Here is a 13,191-nt window from a genome sequence, read left to right as displayed (position 1 = left end):
TTTATTTTGAAACAGGGTCTCACTAAGTTGCGGAGAGCCTCACTAAATAGCTGAGGCTGGCTTTGAACCTGTGTGATCCTCCTGTCTCCGCTTCCCAAATGCTGGGATTACAAGCGTGAGCCACCACGCCCAGTTGTCCTCTCAATTTGGAAAAGTGAACTTTATTTTTTATTTTTGTAGTACTGGGAATTGAACTTCAGGCCTTACACATGCTAGGGAACTGCTGTACCACTAAACTACATCCCCAGCCCTAAGAGTGAACTTAAACTGTGAGAACCTGTATCTAAAACTCACCTCAAAACCGACATGGTGGCGCACGCTTATAATTCTAGCATTTGGGAAATTGACAGGAGGATCACGGTTCACAGACAGCCTCAGCTACTTAGTGAGGCCCTTTGCAACTCAGTGAGACCCTGTTTCAAAATAAAGAATAAAAAATCGGGCTGGGAGTGTAGCTCGGAGATAGAATGACCCTGGGTTCCACCCCCAGTGCCACACACACAAAAAAAACTACCTCAAAAAATGGCAATTTTAGCCAGGTGTGGTGATGCACACTTGTAATCCCAGCATTCAAGGGCTGAGACCAGAGGATTGTGGTTCAAAGACAGCCTCAGCTACTTAGGCCCTTTGCAACTCAGTGAGACCCTATTTCAAAATAAAGAATTCCAGGCATGGTGGCACACGCTTGTAATCCCAAGACTTGGGAGGCTGAGACAGGAGGATCGTGCAGGTTCAAAACCAGCCTCAGCTACTTAGTGAGGCTCTCAGTGACTTAGTGAGACCCTGTTTCCAAATAAAATATAAAATAGGTCTGGGAGTATAGCCTAGAGGTAGAAAAGCCCCTGAGTTTCATCCTCAGTACCACAAAAAATAAAAATAAAAATAAAAAAATAAAAAATAGGGCTGGGGGGTAGCTCACAGGTAGAATGTCCCTGGGTTCCATCCCTAGTACCTCAAAAAAAAAAAAAAAAAGAGAGAGAGAGAAAAAAAAAACCCCAGCAATTTTCCTAATGACTATGCCTTATCTTTTGTACTATGAAACAATACAAACCCACAACATGTGACCTTATGCCTTGAGACAGCGGTATATATACCTAGCTCAGGTTTGTCCAGCAGACTGATTAAAATACGAAAAGGTTTTAGATCCTGCATTAGAGTGCTCTCTTCTCCAAAGCCGTTCACTTGTAAGATTCCCACCATGGCCTTTAAAAAGAACAGTACACTAGTTACTTAATAAACAGATTCAAAGAATTTTAAAGAAAAAATATTTTAAAATAAAATCATATATAATTGATATATATTTATATATCCCCTATTCTTTTCTAAAACCTTCCTTCTCTGTTATGAAGAAAAATATTACATTCATCTGTGGAGAAAAGAAAATAATGCCTTTTTCTAGAAAAAGGTAGAGGAATCAAAGATAATAGAGAAAAGTATATATATGAGTTATATGCTTGCCCTCAAGATGAAAATGTTTCTGTTTGAGATTATAAACCCCAAAATTATGCCACATTATGGCAGTATCTGTCCTTATGCAATTAGTTTCCCATTAGGACTTGAAACTCAGTATATAATAACCTTACTCACTAAAAAAATGCCTCAGATATCATGTTTCTTTTCTTAGTTTATTTTGAGACCTACTGAATAAATGTAACTAAAGTAAAATTAATATGCAATAAATCTATGGATCATTTAAACATTTCCATTACAATGGCAGTTTCACCACATTGAGATTCCTGTTATAGCTCAAATTTCCCTGGGGCTTCATGGGAAATAATACAAGTCCTATTCTTTGGAGAAAACTCTAAATTTTATAGGACAAACAGGTAGGAAGCTGTAACTATGTCTTTTAATAAAGTAATAAAATATAGTAAGAATAAAAACAATCTCTGACCTGACATGAAAGTCTTGCTTACAATTATTTATTTTATTATAGCTATTTGCTTTTTATAGTCATTCCTTGTAAGTTTTTATCTCCACCTCTTCAACTATAAATTCAAAGAAGGCAGGACTTTGACTTATACTTTTTCTATAATTCTAGTGAGTAATCAAATAAATTTCAAAGTATTCATTACCTGGACCAACAATTCTTTTGAAAAGGTAGTAAAATAGTATGTGGCATGTTCTTCAGGATTACTGTGCCTTGTGCTTCTTGGTCCTATGATAGCACCATTGTTATCAAAACCTTCATGGAAATAAATCATAAAATGATTTATTTTGGAATTCTCAAAATTGTTATTCACTAAACACCAAAACAGCAAATATCCCCAAAACAGCACTAAGCACTTACCAATTAGTAGCCCATTCAATGTCAGCAAGAGAGATCAGTTTAAATAGTTTAATAAAGGGAAACCAATTCAATACATAAGTATCATAGCATTCTTCCAGAATTATCCTGTTGTTTCCCACCTCACCCCAATCTTACCAATAGTGAAATAATTGAAGACTCAGAACATTCAAGACAAATTAAATTATGTCCTGTCACTTTAGGGAGCAAGGAGTTGAGGATAGGCCAAAAGTTCACAAAAAGTATGAAAAACCAAAGTATATATAATGTTTAACTACCTGTGTGGGAGTTATTACTTACCAGTCCTTTGAAGACCTACAAATTTTAGAAGTTTAGGGTTTGTTTGTTTGTTTGTTTGTTTTTGGTACTGGGGATGGAACCCAGAGGCATTCTACCTCCGAGCTACAACATCAGCCCCATTTTAACTCTTTATTTTGAAACTGAGCTGCAAAGGGCCTCACTAAGTAGCTAAGACTGTCTGAAAACTGCGATCCTCCTGTCTCAGCCTCCCACATGCTGGGATTACAGGTGTGTGCCACCATGCCCAGCTAAGTCATTATTTTTATTATTAATTTATCCCTCTTTATCTACTAACCTAACAACCTCAATTTATAAGAGGAAAACAATCTGGTTAAAAGGAATGCAGTTGTATAGATTCAAATAGTCACTCTAACAAGCTTTTGAAATTTCTTCATACAATACACCATTAATAGTTCATGGGTTTTTTATTGTCCATTTACACAAAAACTTTTAGAATGTTTTCACTTAAGACATATACACAAATACTATGTATGGCAAATCTCCCTCTACGTTTTCCTAACTATGACCATATCCATCAAATACTTACCAAGAAGCCATGCATACAGTCTTCGGTTCAGGGACATATCCCTCCTTAATACTACATGAAGGGCTGCTGACAAGATCCTAATCATATCTGGTCGAGTAGCCTGAAAAAGTTAGGAATGTGGTTGTACTTAAGCAAAAATAAAAGTATACCAATCTTATCCTCCCTAAAAAGATAATGTATTGGAGTAAATAAGGATTTTCCATATAATATTATTATTAGTGTGTGTGTGTGTGTGTGTGTGTGTGTGTGTGTGTGTGTGTGTTACTGAGGATGGAACCCAGGGGCTTTTCTATCTTCAGGCTATACTCCCAGACCTATTTTATATTTTATTTGGAAACAGGGTCTCACTAAGTTGCTGAGAGCCTCACTAAGTAGCTGAGGCTGGCTTCAAACCTGTGTGATCCTCCTGTCTCAGCCTTCCAAATGCTGGGATTACAAGCATGCGCCACCATGCCTGGCTCCAAATAACATTATTTAATTTGGTATTTCAAACACAGGAACCATTACTTCCATTTTACAGATCAGGAAACAGGAAGAAAGGTAACATGACTAGCTTTATAGCTGAAACCATAACTGAATTATTTTAACATCTAATTTTAAGTTCATTATCCTATCCAATAATAGCAAAATCTGACGGAAAATAAAGCAAGATGGAACAGACAGCAAGAAAATCATAAGTCAACTAAAATCAGCCATAAACTCCTTAGAAAATCATGATATCAATTCCAAGTTCTTCCTTTCTTCTTTTTAAAATTTTTACTTGTAATATTTCAAACATATAAAAATATAGTAATCCATAATGAATACTTTTTGTACCAATCATCCAGGTTTAACCAGTTTTTTTTGTGGGGGTTAATGGGGATTGAACCCAGGGGTATTCTACCTCTGAGCCATACCCCTGGTCCTATCTTCTATTTTGTATTTTGAAATAAAGTCTTACTAAGTGGCTGAGGATCTTCCTAAGTTGCTGAGCCTGGCTGCAAACCTGTGACCCTCCTGTTTCAGCCTCCCAAGTACTGGGGTAACAGGCAAGCACCATCATACCCAGCTCAGGTTTAACTAATTTTAATATCTTTTCCCAGATCTCAAAAGAAATAATTTTCCCCCTCTTTCCTATACCTATAATTATGTGGTTAAATATGATTTTAAATAAAAGTGAAGTTGAAAAACGATGAAAAGCAGTTGGCAAAGTTGCTGCTAATTTTAAGAATAATACAAGATAATCACTTTAGAAAAAAATGTTGGAATCTGAGAAGTAGAAAGTAACTTAGAAATTGACTAGTTTAACAGCTTTGCCAAACTCAAACATCTAGTTAACATACAAGCTTGGTGCAGAAATGTCCTCTCCTTAATCATAGACTCTTTCTTTACCATGCTTCCTGACACAGTCAGAAAGGGATTCACCCAGAACTAAGCTGTTACAGAACATAGATAATCAATGGCTGACAAACTATGTTCATTCCTTTGAACCCAGCTGTCCCTTATTAATCTACATAATTTTCAAAACATGATTCCTGGACCCCTAGGAATCTTTAAGACTATATCTAGGAAACCTGCAAAGTCAAATCAGCTGTACATGTTCACAACACAATAATAAAACTACACATATCTATAATAATATCAAGATTTTATTTGCTTTTTTCCATGTTGACAATTGCTTTGATCATTTAAGTAGGTAAAACAGCTGGCATCTTTAGTATGAAAAGAAGCAGCAGAGCAATGGCACCTATCATACTTGTAATCACTGGATTTTACTGCTATGTTCTTGGAGTGACATCAAAAATAAAATGAGAAAAATGGTTGAGAGTGTAGGTCACTGGTGGATTAGCACCTTAGATTCAATGGCCACCATGCAAACATGCACAGACATACCAAGGTATTCTTGGCCGGGCATGGTGATGTACACTTGTAATCCCAGCATTCAGGAGGCTGAGACCGGAGGATAGTGGTTCGCAGACAGCCTCAGCTACTTAGTGAGGCCCTCTGCAACTTAGTGAGACCCTGTTTCAAAATAAAGAATAAAAAATAGGGTAGGGGGTGAAGCTCAGTGGTTCCATCTCCAGACCCGCAAAAAAAAAAAAAGTATTCTTATCCTGTGGACTATTTGGCTACTCCTATCCACATGCATAAGTAAATTTAAACTACACTGAATTTTTCTAAAAGGGTTTTTTACTAAAAGCCAGACAGTAGAATAAAGGAAAGGAAAGGACCCTGGATAAGGGTTAGAGTTTCAAAATGGAAATTTGAGGTAATTTATGTCTAAATTTGTGACAATATAGGCAATATAGTATAAAGGTCTTCAGTTACTACTTTAATTTAAATAAATACCAAGTGTTTTGTGCATCTATGTCAACATCACTATGAACTATGTTGTAAAGAGATTATAAAGCACCAATAAAAGTATAAACAAAAAATATTAATAAAGTCATAGAAAATGTAAATAAATGGAGCAATAAGGGATAATAAAGTAATAAAGAATTAACCAATCATAATAAAATTCACCAGTTATATATAAGTCATTATAAAAATCTCAGTCTTTTCTGCTAATACCTTTTTATAAATAAACTTCCTCTTTCAAAGTAGAAAAAAATTTAGATCACTTCTTTTAAAATGAGGACACTAGCTGGGTGTGGTGGTGCACGCTTGTAATCCCTGTGCTTGGGAGGCTGAGACAGGAGGATCGCACAGGTTTGAAGCCAGCCTTAGCAACTTAGTGAGGCTCTCAGCAACTTAGTGAGACCCTGTTTCCAAATAAAATATAAAATAGGTCTGAGAGTATAGCCTGGACGTAGAAAGCTCCTGGGTTCCACCCTCAGTACCACCAAAAAATAAAAATAAAATGAGGACACTAAGAATATTTCATTCATGATCTATCAAATTAATTGATATTATTTGTAATAAAGTGACAAAGTATGTAATTCTCAAATTCTACCCAATACTGCTGAGGTTCTGGCATGCGTCCCCAAATCATCAAAGGAGACAACATAAAATAGAACAACATTGGCTGGGTAGAAGGCCTGGGTCTCAAGAGTAGCGGCTTATTCAGAGTTAGCAATGAGCATCTCCTATTTTTTGGGAAAAATTACTTTTTTCCCAAAGGTATGAAATAATCTACTTCAATTACCATATTCTTATCAATTCAACAAATAATTTTTCTTAAACTTGAGAAATCAATTTTAAAATTGGGAAATCAGTTTTCTCAAATTCACTGCTCAAAAGGAATTTATTCCCCATGCACAATGATTTATAAAACAAAACAATCACCTTAATACCTAAAGGTATTATAAAAGGTATTAAAAAGCTACACATCATGAATCCATGATTTCCCAAGATTTCTTGCCTTATACTGATATCAGCATTAATGTTTTACCTGACTCATGTGGAATGGAAAACAGAAGAGTATGAGGTCCAGTGTGCTTCTCTGTACAAGAACACTTGAGTCCTGCACCGAAGTACTTACTGCTTCTACCTGAAATAAGACAGACTTTAACAACTATTGCTTATGAAAATAACAATTATTTGTTTTCTTTAGTAAAGTATGCTTCTGCAGATCAAAGAGCTCACGAAACAAATTTTCACTGTCAGTAGTATACCACATGGGGGAAGTTTCTAGTGATTTTTTCATCAAATCAGTCCCAAGATATGGCTACACGATTGTATGCAAATATTTATAGTAGATTTAGATTTATTCATAATTGGCTCAAATTGGATGCATTCATCAGTCCATTAACTAATGAATGAGTAATCAAATTGTGGTACCATCATAAAGCAGAATATGGAACTAGCAATACCCATAAACAAATGGACAAATCTTAAATATGTTATGAAAAATCAAAGAAATCATATTTAGAGGCTATTATGCAGTATGATTCCATTTATATAACACTATGGAAAAAGCAGAACTATAGAAACAGACAGACCAGCTTGGGAGGCTGAGACAAGAGGATCGCATAGGTTTGAAGCCAGCCTCAGCTACTGAATAAGGCTCTCAGCAACTTAGTGAGACCCTGTTTCCAAATAAAGTATAAAATAGGTCTGAGAGTATAGCCCAGAGGTTAAAAAGAAAAAAGCCCTGGGTCCCACACCTAGTACCACAAAAAAAATTTTAAAAATAAAATAAAATAAAAAATTGTGGTTTTGGCCTCTGATTTTCCTTGATGAAAAATATGTAACCTCCATGAAAATAAAAATTTTATTCATGGCATGATCCTCAATATCAGTCTGTAATAGTGCATAAATTTATTTATTTATTTATTTATTTTTTTGGTGGTACTGGGGTTCCTGGAAGCCCTTCTACCTCCGGGCTACACTCCCAGACCTATTTTTGCATTTTTATTTGGAAACAGGGTCTCCTAAGCCAGCGCACGCAGCTAGCTTCGAACCTGCGCGATCCTCCTGTCTCTGCCTCCCAAGTGCGGGGATTACAAGCATGCGCCACCACGCCTGGCATAGTGCATGATTTAAAGAAATACTTGTGAAATATGCAACCATATATTGAGAAGACTTACCATTAACTCAATATCACTGCCAATTATATAAAGTTGGTCTTCCATAGAAAGCTTCCTGTTCAAATGCGCGAGAACATATGTGATGCCAGGTAAACGCACAGCAGGACTAGTGAGAAGACTACCCCAAAGGGCACTGTAGAATGCTGACTGGTCTACTGCAGCAGCAACCTTTTCCAACAATGTGTTTGTTCTGAAAAAGTGGTATAAGAAAGAAGATAATTAGTGTCACATTAAAAGAAGTAAATAATTTTTCTCTTCCAAAAATTTATGAAAGTATATGCACTGTAGTCATATGCTCCATCATAGAAACAAGTGTGATAGACTAGAAAAATAACAGAATAATAAATCCAGAGGACTGGGTTTAAATCTTGGCTCCACTCTTTACTAGTTGTGTATTTTATGGAAATCAATTTTTCTTCTGTTTCGTCTCATCTGTAAAATAAAGAGAACAAAAACACCACCACAGGACCTATTTTACCTCAATGGGTTGCTAAACTATTCTAAGCAATAAAACACTAAGTACACACTTTGGTTAACAGCAATCCGACAGAAGAACATATCTTGTATTGATGTTTTACAAAATTTTAATTTTAATTGTAACTAGTATAATTTTTTCTTTTTTTTGCGGTACTGCGTTTCCTGGAAGCCCTTCTACCTCTGGGCTACACTCCCAGACATATTTTATATTTTTATTTGGAAACAGGGTCTCTTAAGCCAGCAAGGCTGCCTTCGAACCTGCGTGATCCTCCTGTCTCCACCTCCCAAGCGCGGGGTTAAGTGGTATTGATTATATGCATACATTAGGAGAATAATCTAAAACAAAAATTGGCTTTTAAGCTAAAGAAAATAATTTCATATTAAATTTCTAAAATTATAAACCAATAAAATAGTTAAATTTGTAAAGCCAAGTGACAAGCTTTAAGGACAATATTTATTTTCAAAGTAGCATATAAAGGCAATCCACTATCAGGATTATATTCTTTTTTTTTTTTTTTTTTTTGGTGGTACTGGGGATGGAACCCTTCTACCTCTGGGCTACACTTCCAGACCTATTTTATATTTTATTTGGAAACAGGGTCTCTTAAGCCAGTGAGGCTGGCTTCGAACCTGCGCGATCCTCCTGTCTCCGCCTCCCAAGCGCAGGGATTACAAGCGTGCGCCACCACGCCCGGCCCAGGATTATGTTCTTACATTATGGAAACAGCTGAAATATAACAAAATAGAGTAAGTAACTGGTCAATGGACTTGAATAACTTATTTAAATCATTAAATATACTCAAAGTAAATTTGGCATTTTCTTTTGTGTGTGTGTGTATGGTACTGGGGATGAAACCTAGAGGCATTCTACCTCTGAGCTACACCCCCAGCCCTGTTTTTATTATTTATTTATTTATTTTTGTGGGTTTGGGGATGGAACCCAGGGGCATTCGACCTCGGAGCTACAATCCCTGCCCTATTTTTTATTCTCTACTTTGAAACAGGGTCTCATTAAGTTGCAGAGGAGCTCACTAAGTAGCTGACGCTGTCCATGAACCGCGATCCTCTGGTCTCAACCTCCCAAATGCTGGGATTACAAGTGTGTGCCACCACACCCAGCTTATTCTTTATTTTGAAATAGGCTCTCACTAAGTTGCAGAGTACTTCACTATATAGCTGAGGCTGGCCACAAACCTGCAATCCTCCTGTCTCAGGCTCCCAAGTACTGGGATTACAAGTATGTGCCACCACACCCAGCTTGGCATATTTGCCACCTCAATTTAATTTCCTTTTTTTGGTAATTTTTTTTTTTTTTTTGACGGTCTGGAGATGAAATCCAGAGGCATTTGACCTCTGAGCTACACCCCCTGCCCAATTTTTTATTCTTTATTTTGAAACAGGGTCTCACTGAGTTGCAAAAGGCCTCACTAGTAGCTAAGGCTGTCCACGAGCTGTGATCCTCCAGTCTCAGCCTCCCAAATGCTGGGATTACAAACGTGCGCCACCATGTCCAGCTTGGTAAAAATTTAAGTGAAGAGATATTGAAGATATTTAATGCCATTATGCATTATTTATAACCATTAGCTCTATGAAATAATGGGCTCTAAAACAGATCAGACAATTTTCTTTGAAAAGCTAACATATCAAGAGTCATATTAAGAGCTGCTGAAACAGCACTGTTCTTGGTGTTAGGGTATTTTCTCCCATTAGTAAATATGTGGGGGGTTTTTTGTTTGTTTTTTTGGGGTTTTTTGTTGTTGTTGTTTTTGCGGGTCTGGGTATGGGACCCAGGGACATTCGACCTCCGCGCTACACCCCCTGCCCTACTTTTTATTCTTTATTTTGAAAAAGGGTCTCACTGAGTTGCAAAGGGCCTAAGTAGCTGAGGCTGGCCAAGAACCAAGATCCTCCGGTTTCAGTCTCCTGAATGCTTAGATTACAAGCTTGTGCCACCATGCCCAGCTTCCCATTAGTAAATATGAAGTAATACATGGACCAATTTTCTTTTCTTTTTTTTTTTTTTTTTTTTTTGGCAGTACTGGGGACGGAACCCAGGGGCATTTTACTTTTGATCTATACTCCAGACCCATTTTTTATTCTTTATCTTGAAATAGGGTTTCACTGAGTTCACTAAGGACCTCACTAAGTAGTAGCTGAGGCTGTCCGCGAACTGCGATACTACTGTCTCAGCCTCCCAAATGCTAGGATTACACGTGTGTGCCACCACGCCCGACTTCTATTCTTTTTGCTAATCTAAATGTCCTATTCTATTAATATTTTAAGTTATGGGTCACAATATTTTGAGTGATTTATATATGCAAAGCACTGGACCCAGTGATTTCATTATTACAACAGCATATTAAAGTAGATATGCTGCTTGTTTTATAGGTATTTAAACTAAAAAAAAAGCTTTCCTAAGCCCCCACAGTGTGTGTATGCCCAGCATTTGAACCTGGTCTATCTACCTCCAAAGTCTGTGCTTTTACTATGCAGCTATATTTTCAGTATTTAACACAGACCACACATAGTAATTTTTATTACTATAGAAACCTTTTTTTTTGTGTGTGTGGTAGTGGGGATGGAACCCAGGGGCTTTCTACCCCCAGGGTATACTACCAGACTTATTTTATATTTTATTTGGAAAAAGGGTCTAAGCTGCTGAGAGACTCACTAAGTAGCTGAGGCTGGCTTCAAACCTACACAATCCTTCTGTCTCAGCCTCCCAAGTACTGGGATTACAAGCATGCGCCACCATGCCCAGCTCTGCTATATAAATCCTAATGTGACATGTTGAAATGTCTAGAATTATTCATTTTAGTGATGCTAAAACATATTTATGGGTACTTGCTGACAAATCCATGATTTGGATTAAACAGTTAAGCATCAAACACCATTTTACCTCTCATAGTACTCTGATCCTTCTTCTAAGCCCGGGAGAATACCAGTTAGCAACCCTTGCAGACCAGGTTTCAGGGTTTTACCCAAAGGCAAGTAATATATCTCATATAGACTGAGCAATGCTGGTTTCACAGACATGGCAGCATTTGCAAGAAGAGGAAATAATCCAGAACTGTTTAAAATAAAAACAAAGGAGAGGGAGAGAAAGTAGAAAAACAATGGCAAAATATTAATTCATATCCAATTATATCTGTATAAGCCTTTTTTGTTGCTGGGGATTGAACCCAGGGGCATTCACCACTGAGCTCTATCTCCAGTCCTTATGTTTTATTCTGAAACAGGGTCTCACTAAGTTGTGGAGGGCCAGAATAAGTTGTTGAGGCTGGCCAGGATCCTTGCCCCTTCCTGTCTCAACCTCCCAGATACTGGGATTACAAGCATGTGCCACCATGCCTGGCTAAACTTTTATTTTTTAATGAAATAGTTACACTGACTTGCTTCAAGTGATCCTATACGTTGAATTCTACATCCATTAAACTAAACCAGTTCTCTCATCTAAGCTTCAAACTCAAACCCAGTAGTTATCTAGCTATTGACAATGTGCTCATTTTCACAATTCTAAAACAGAATTCTCCTCTTTCCCCCAAACCAGTTTCTTCCCTTATAACTGACATTTGAAAATAATGCATCCTTTATATATCTGGTTGATTCTTGACCTTTCTACTCCAACCTTCAATCAATCACCATGTTTCTCCTCTCCAAGTCACTCTCCCAGACTTTTTTATTTTTTGTGGTACTGGGGATGGAACCCAGGGGCATTCTACCTCCGAGCTATATCCCCAGACCTATATATTTTTATTTATTTTATTTATTTGTTTATTTATTTATTTTTTGGTGGTACTGGGGATGGAACCCTTCTACCTCCAGGCTACACTCCCAGACTTATTTTATATTTTATTTGAAAACAGGGTCTCTTAAGCCGGTGAGGCTGGTTCGAACCTACGCAATCCTTCTGTCTCCACTTCCCATGCTCGGAGATTAAAAGCATGCGCTCGGCCTCAGCCCTATATTTTTGAAACAGGGTCTCACTGAGTTGTAAAAGACTTCACTATGTAGTAGCTGAGGCTGTCTGTGAAGCACGATCCTCCATTCTCAGCCTCCCAAATGCTGAGATTACAAGTGTGCACCACCACACCCAGCTGACTTTTTTTAATATAAAAAATCCTCTGAACACCAGGCGTGGTGGTGCACGCTTGTAATCCCTGAGCTTGGGACGCAGAGACAGGAGGATCGCGCAAGTTCGAAGCCAGCCACGCTGGCTTAAGAGACCCTGTTTCCAAATAAAGCCTATAAAATAGATCTGGGAGTGTAGCCTGGAGGTAGAAGAGCTTCCAGGAACACCAGTAGCACCAAAAAAAAATCCTCTGAATCTTCACAATCATATCTTTATTATTAGTTATTAACAGGTACTGCTTGTACCTGTTACATCATAACAGAAATGCCCTGAAGTTGCTGCTCTCAGTCAAACCTCTCATTGGTAGCTTTTAACATTTTATCAGAAACCCCGGAAGCATGACACTGTGTGTGTGTGTGTGTGTGTGTGTGTGTGCGCGCGCGCATGTCTACGTGTGTGTTTACATGTGTGTATATAGAGGGAAGTGTAACAGATTGACCCTAAGGGCATTTTTCAGATGAGGATACAAGCACAGAGAGGTGAAAATGGCCCAAAAGCTAGAGCTAGTTTGACTACACAGTCCCTGCAATCTTAAACATTATGAGAAAACGCTCAGTGACTGACTGTACATGGAGATGGGATAAGTGGGCAGACTGACAAGACAGCATGTATAACTAAGATTTCAAGCTTCTGCAAGTGAGCTTCAGTACATTGCTGGAAGGCCGGGTTACAGGAGCAAAGGATTAATTTGATTTTGAAAAGGTATAGCTGTATTTGCTTGACACAGAGATGTGTCAGGTCTGAAGTTTAAAGATAGACACAGCACTAAACATGTCAATTTGAGTGTTGATACATAAAATATAAAACCATGTTTACAAAAGGTGGGAGAGGGAGATTGAGAATAAGTGATACGAGACAAAGAAAAGTAGAATTAAATAGTCTTGATTCAGCCGGGTGTGGTGGTGCACGCTTGTAATCCCCGCGCTTGGGAGGCGGAGAC

General features: G+C 37.7%; 1 protein-coding gene across 4 annotated transcripts in view; it reads right to left on the bottom strand.

Annotated features, from left to right (window-relative positions):
- DOP1A (DOP1 leucine zipper like protein A) overlaps nucleotides 1–13,191 on the bottom strand; it is a gene marked incomplete at both ends in the record, with an annotated part of 86,154 nt that overhangs the window by 66,001 nt on the left and 6,962 nt on the right. For 2 of the 4 annotated variants that reach the window (XM_080700016.1, XM_080700018.1), the window contains 6 exons: nucleotides 1,095–1,203; nucleotides 2,076–2,185; nucleotides 3,135–3,234; nucleotides 6,505–6,603; nucleotides 7,643–7,832; nucleotides 11,019–11,189. In XM_080700016.1, coding sequence (XP_080556142.1) covers nucleotides 1,095–1,203; nucleotides 2,076–2,185; nucleotides 3,135–3,234; nucleotides 6,505–6,603; nucleotides 7,643–7,832; nucleotides 11,019–11,189 — 779 coding nt within the window. Of the gene's footprint in view, nucleotides 1–1,094; nucleotides 1,204–2,075; nucleotides 2,186–3,134; nucleotides 3,235–6,504; nucleotides 6,604–7,642; nucleotides 7,833–11,018; nucleotides 11,190–13,191 lie in introns of those variants that run through there. The other 2 variants (XM_080700017.1, XM_080700019.1) reach the window with 2 other exon arrangements.

Source organism: Muscardinus avellanarius (genome assembly GCF_963383645.1).
Source record: "Muscardinus avellanarius genome assembly, chromosome: 8".
Classification (NCBI taxonomy): Eukaryota; Metazoa; Chordata; class Mammalia; order Rodentia; family Gliridae; genus Muscardinus; species Muscardinus avellanarius.
This window is presented reverse-complemented; position numbering and strand designations above follow the sequence as displayed.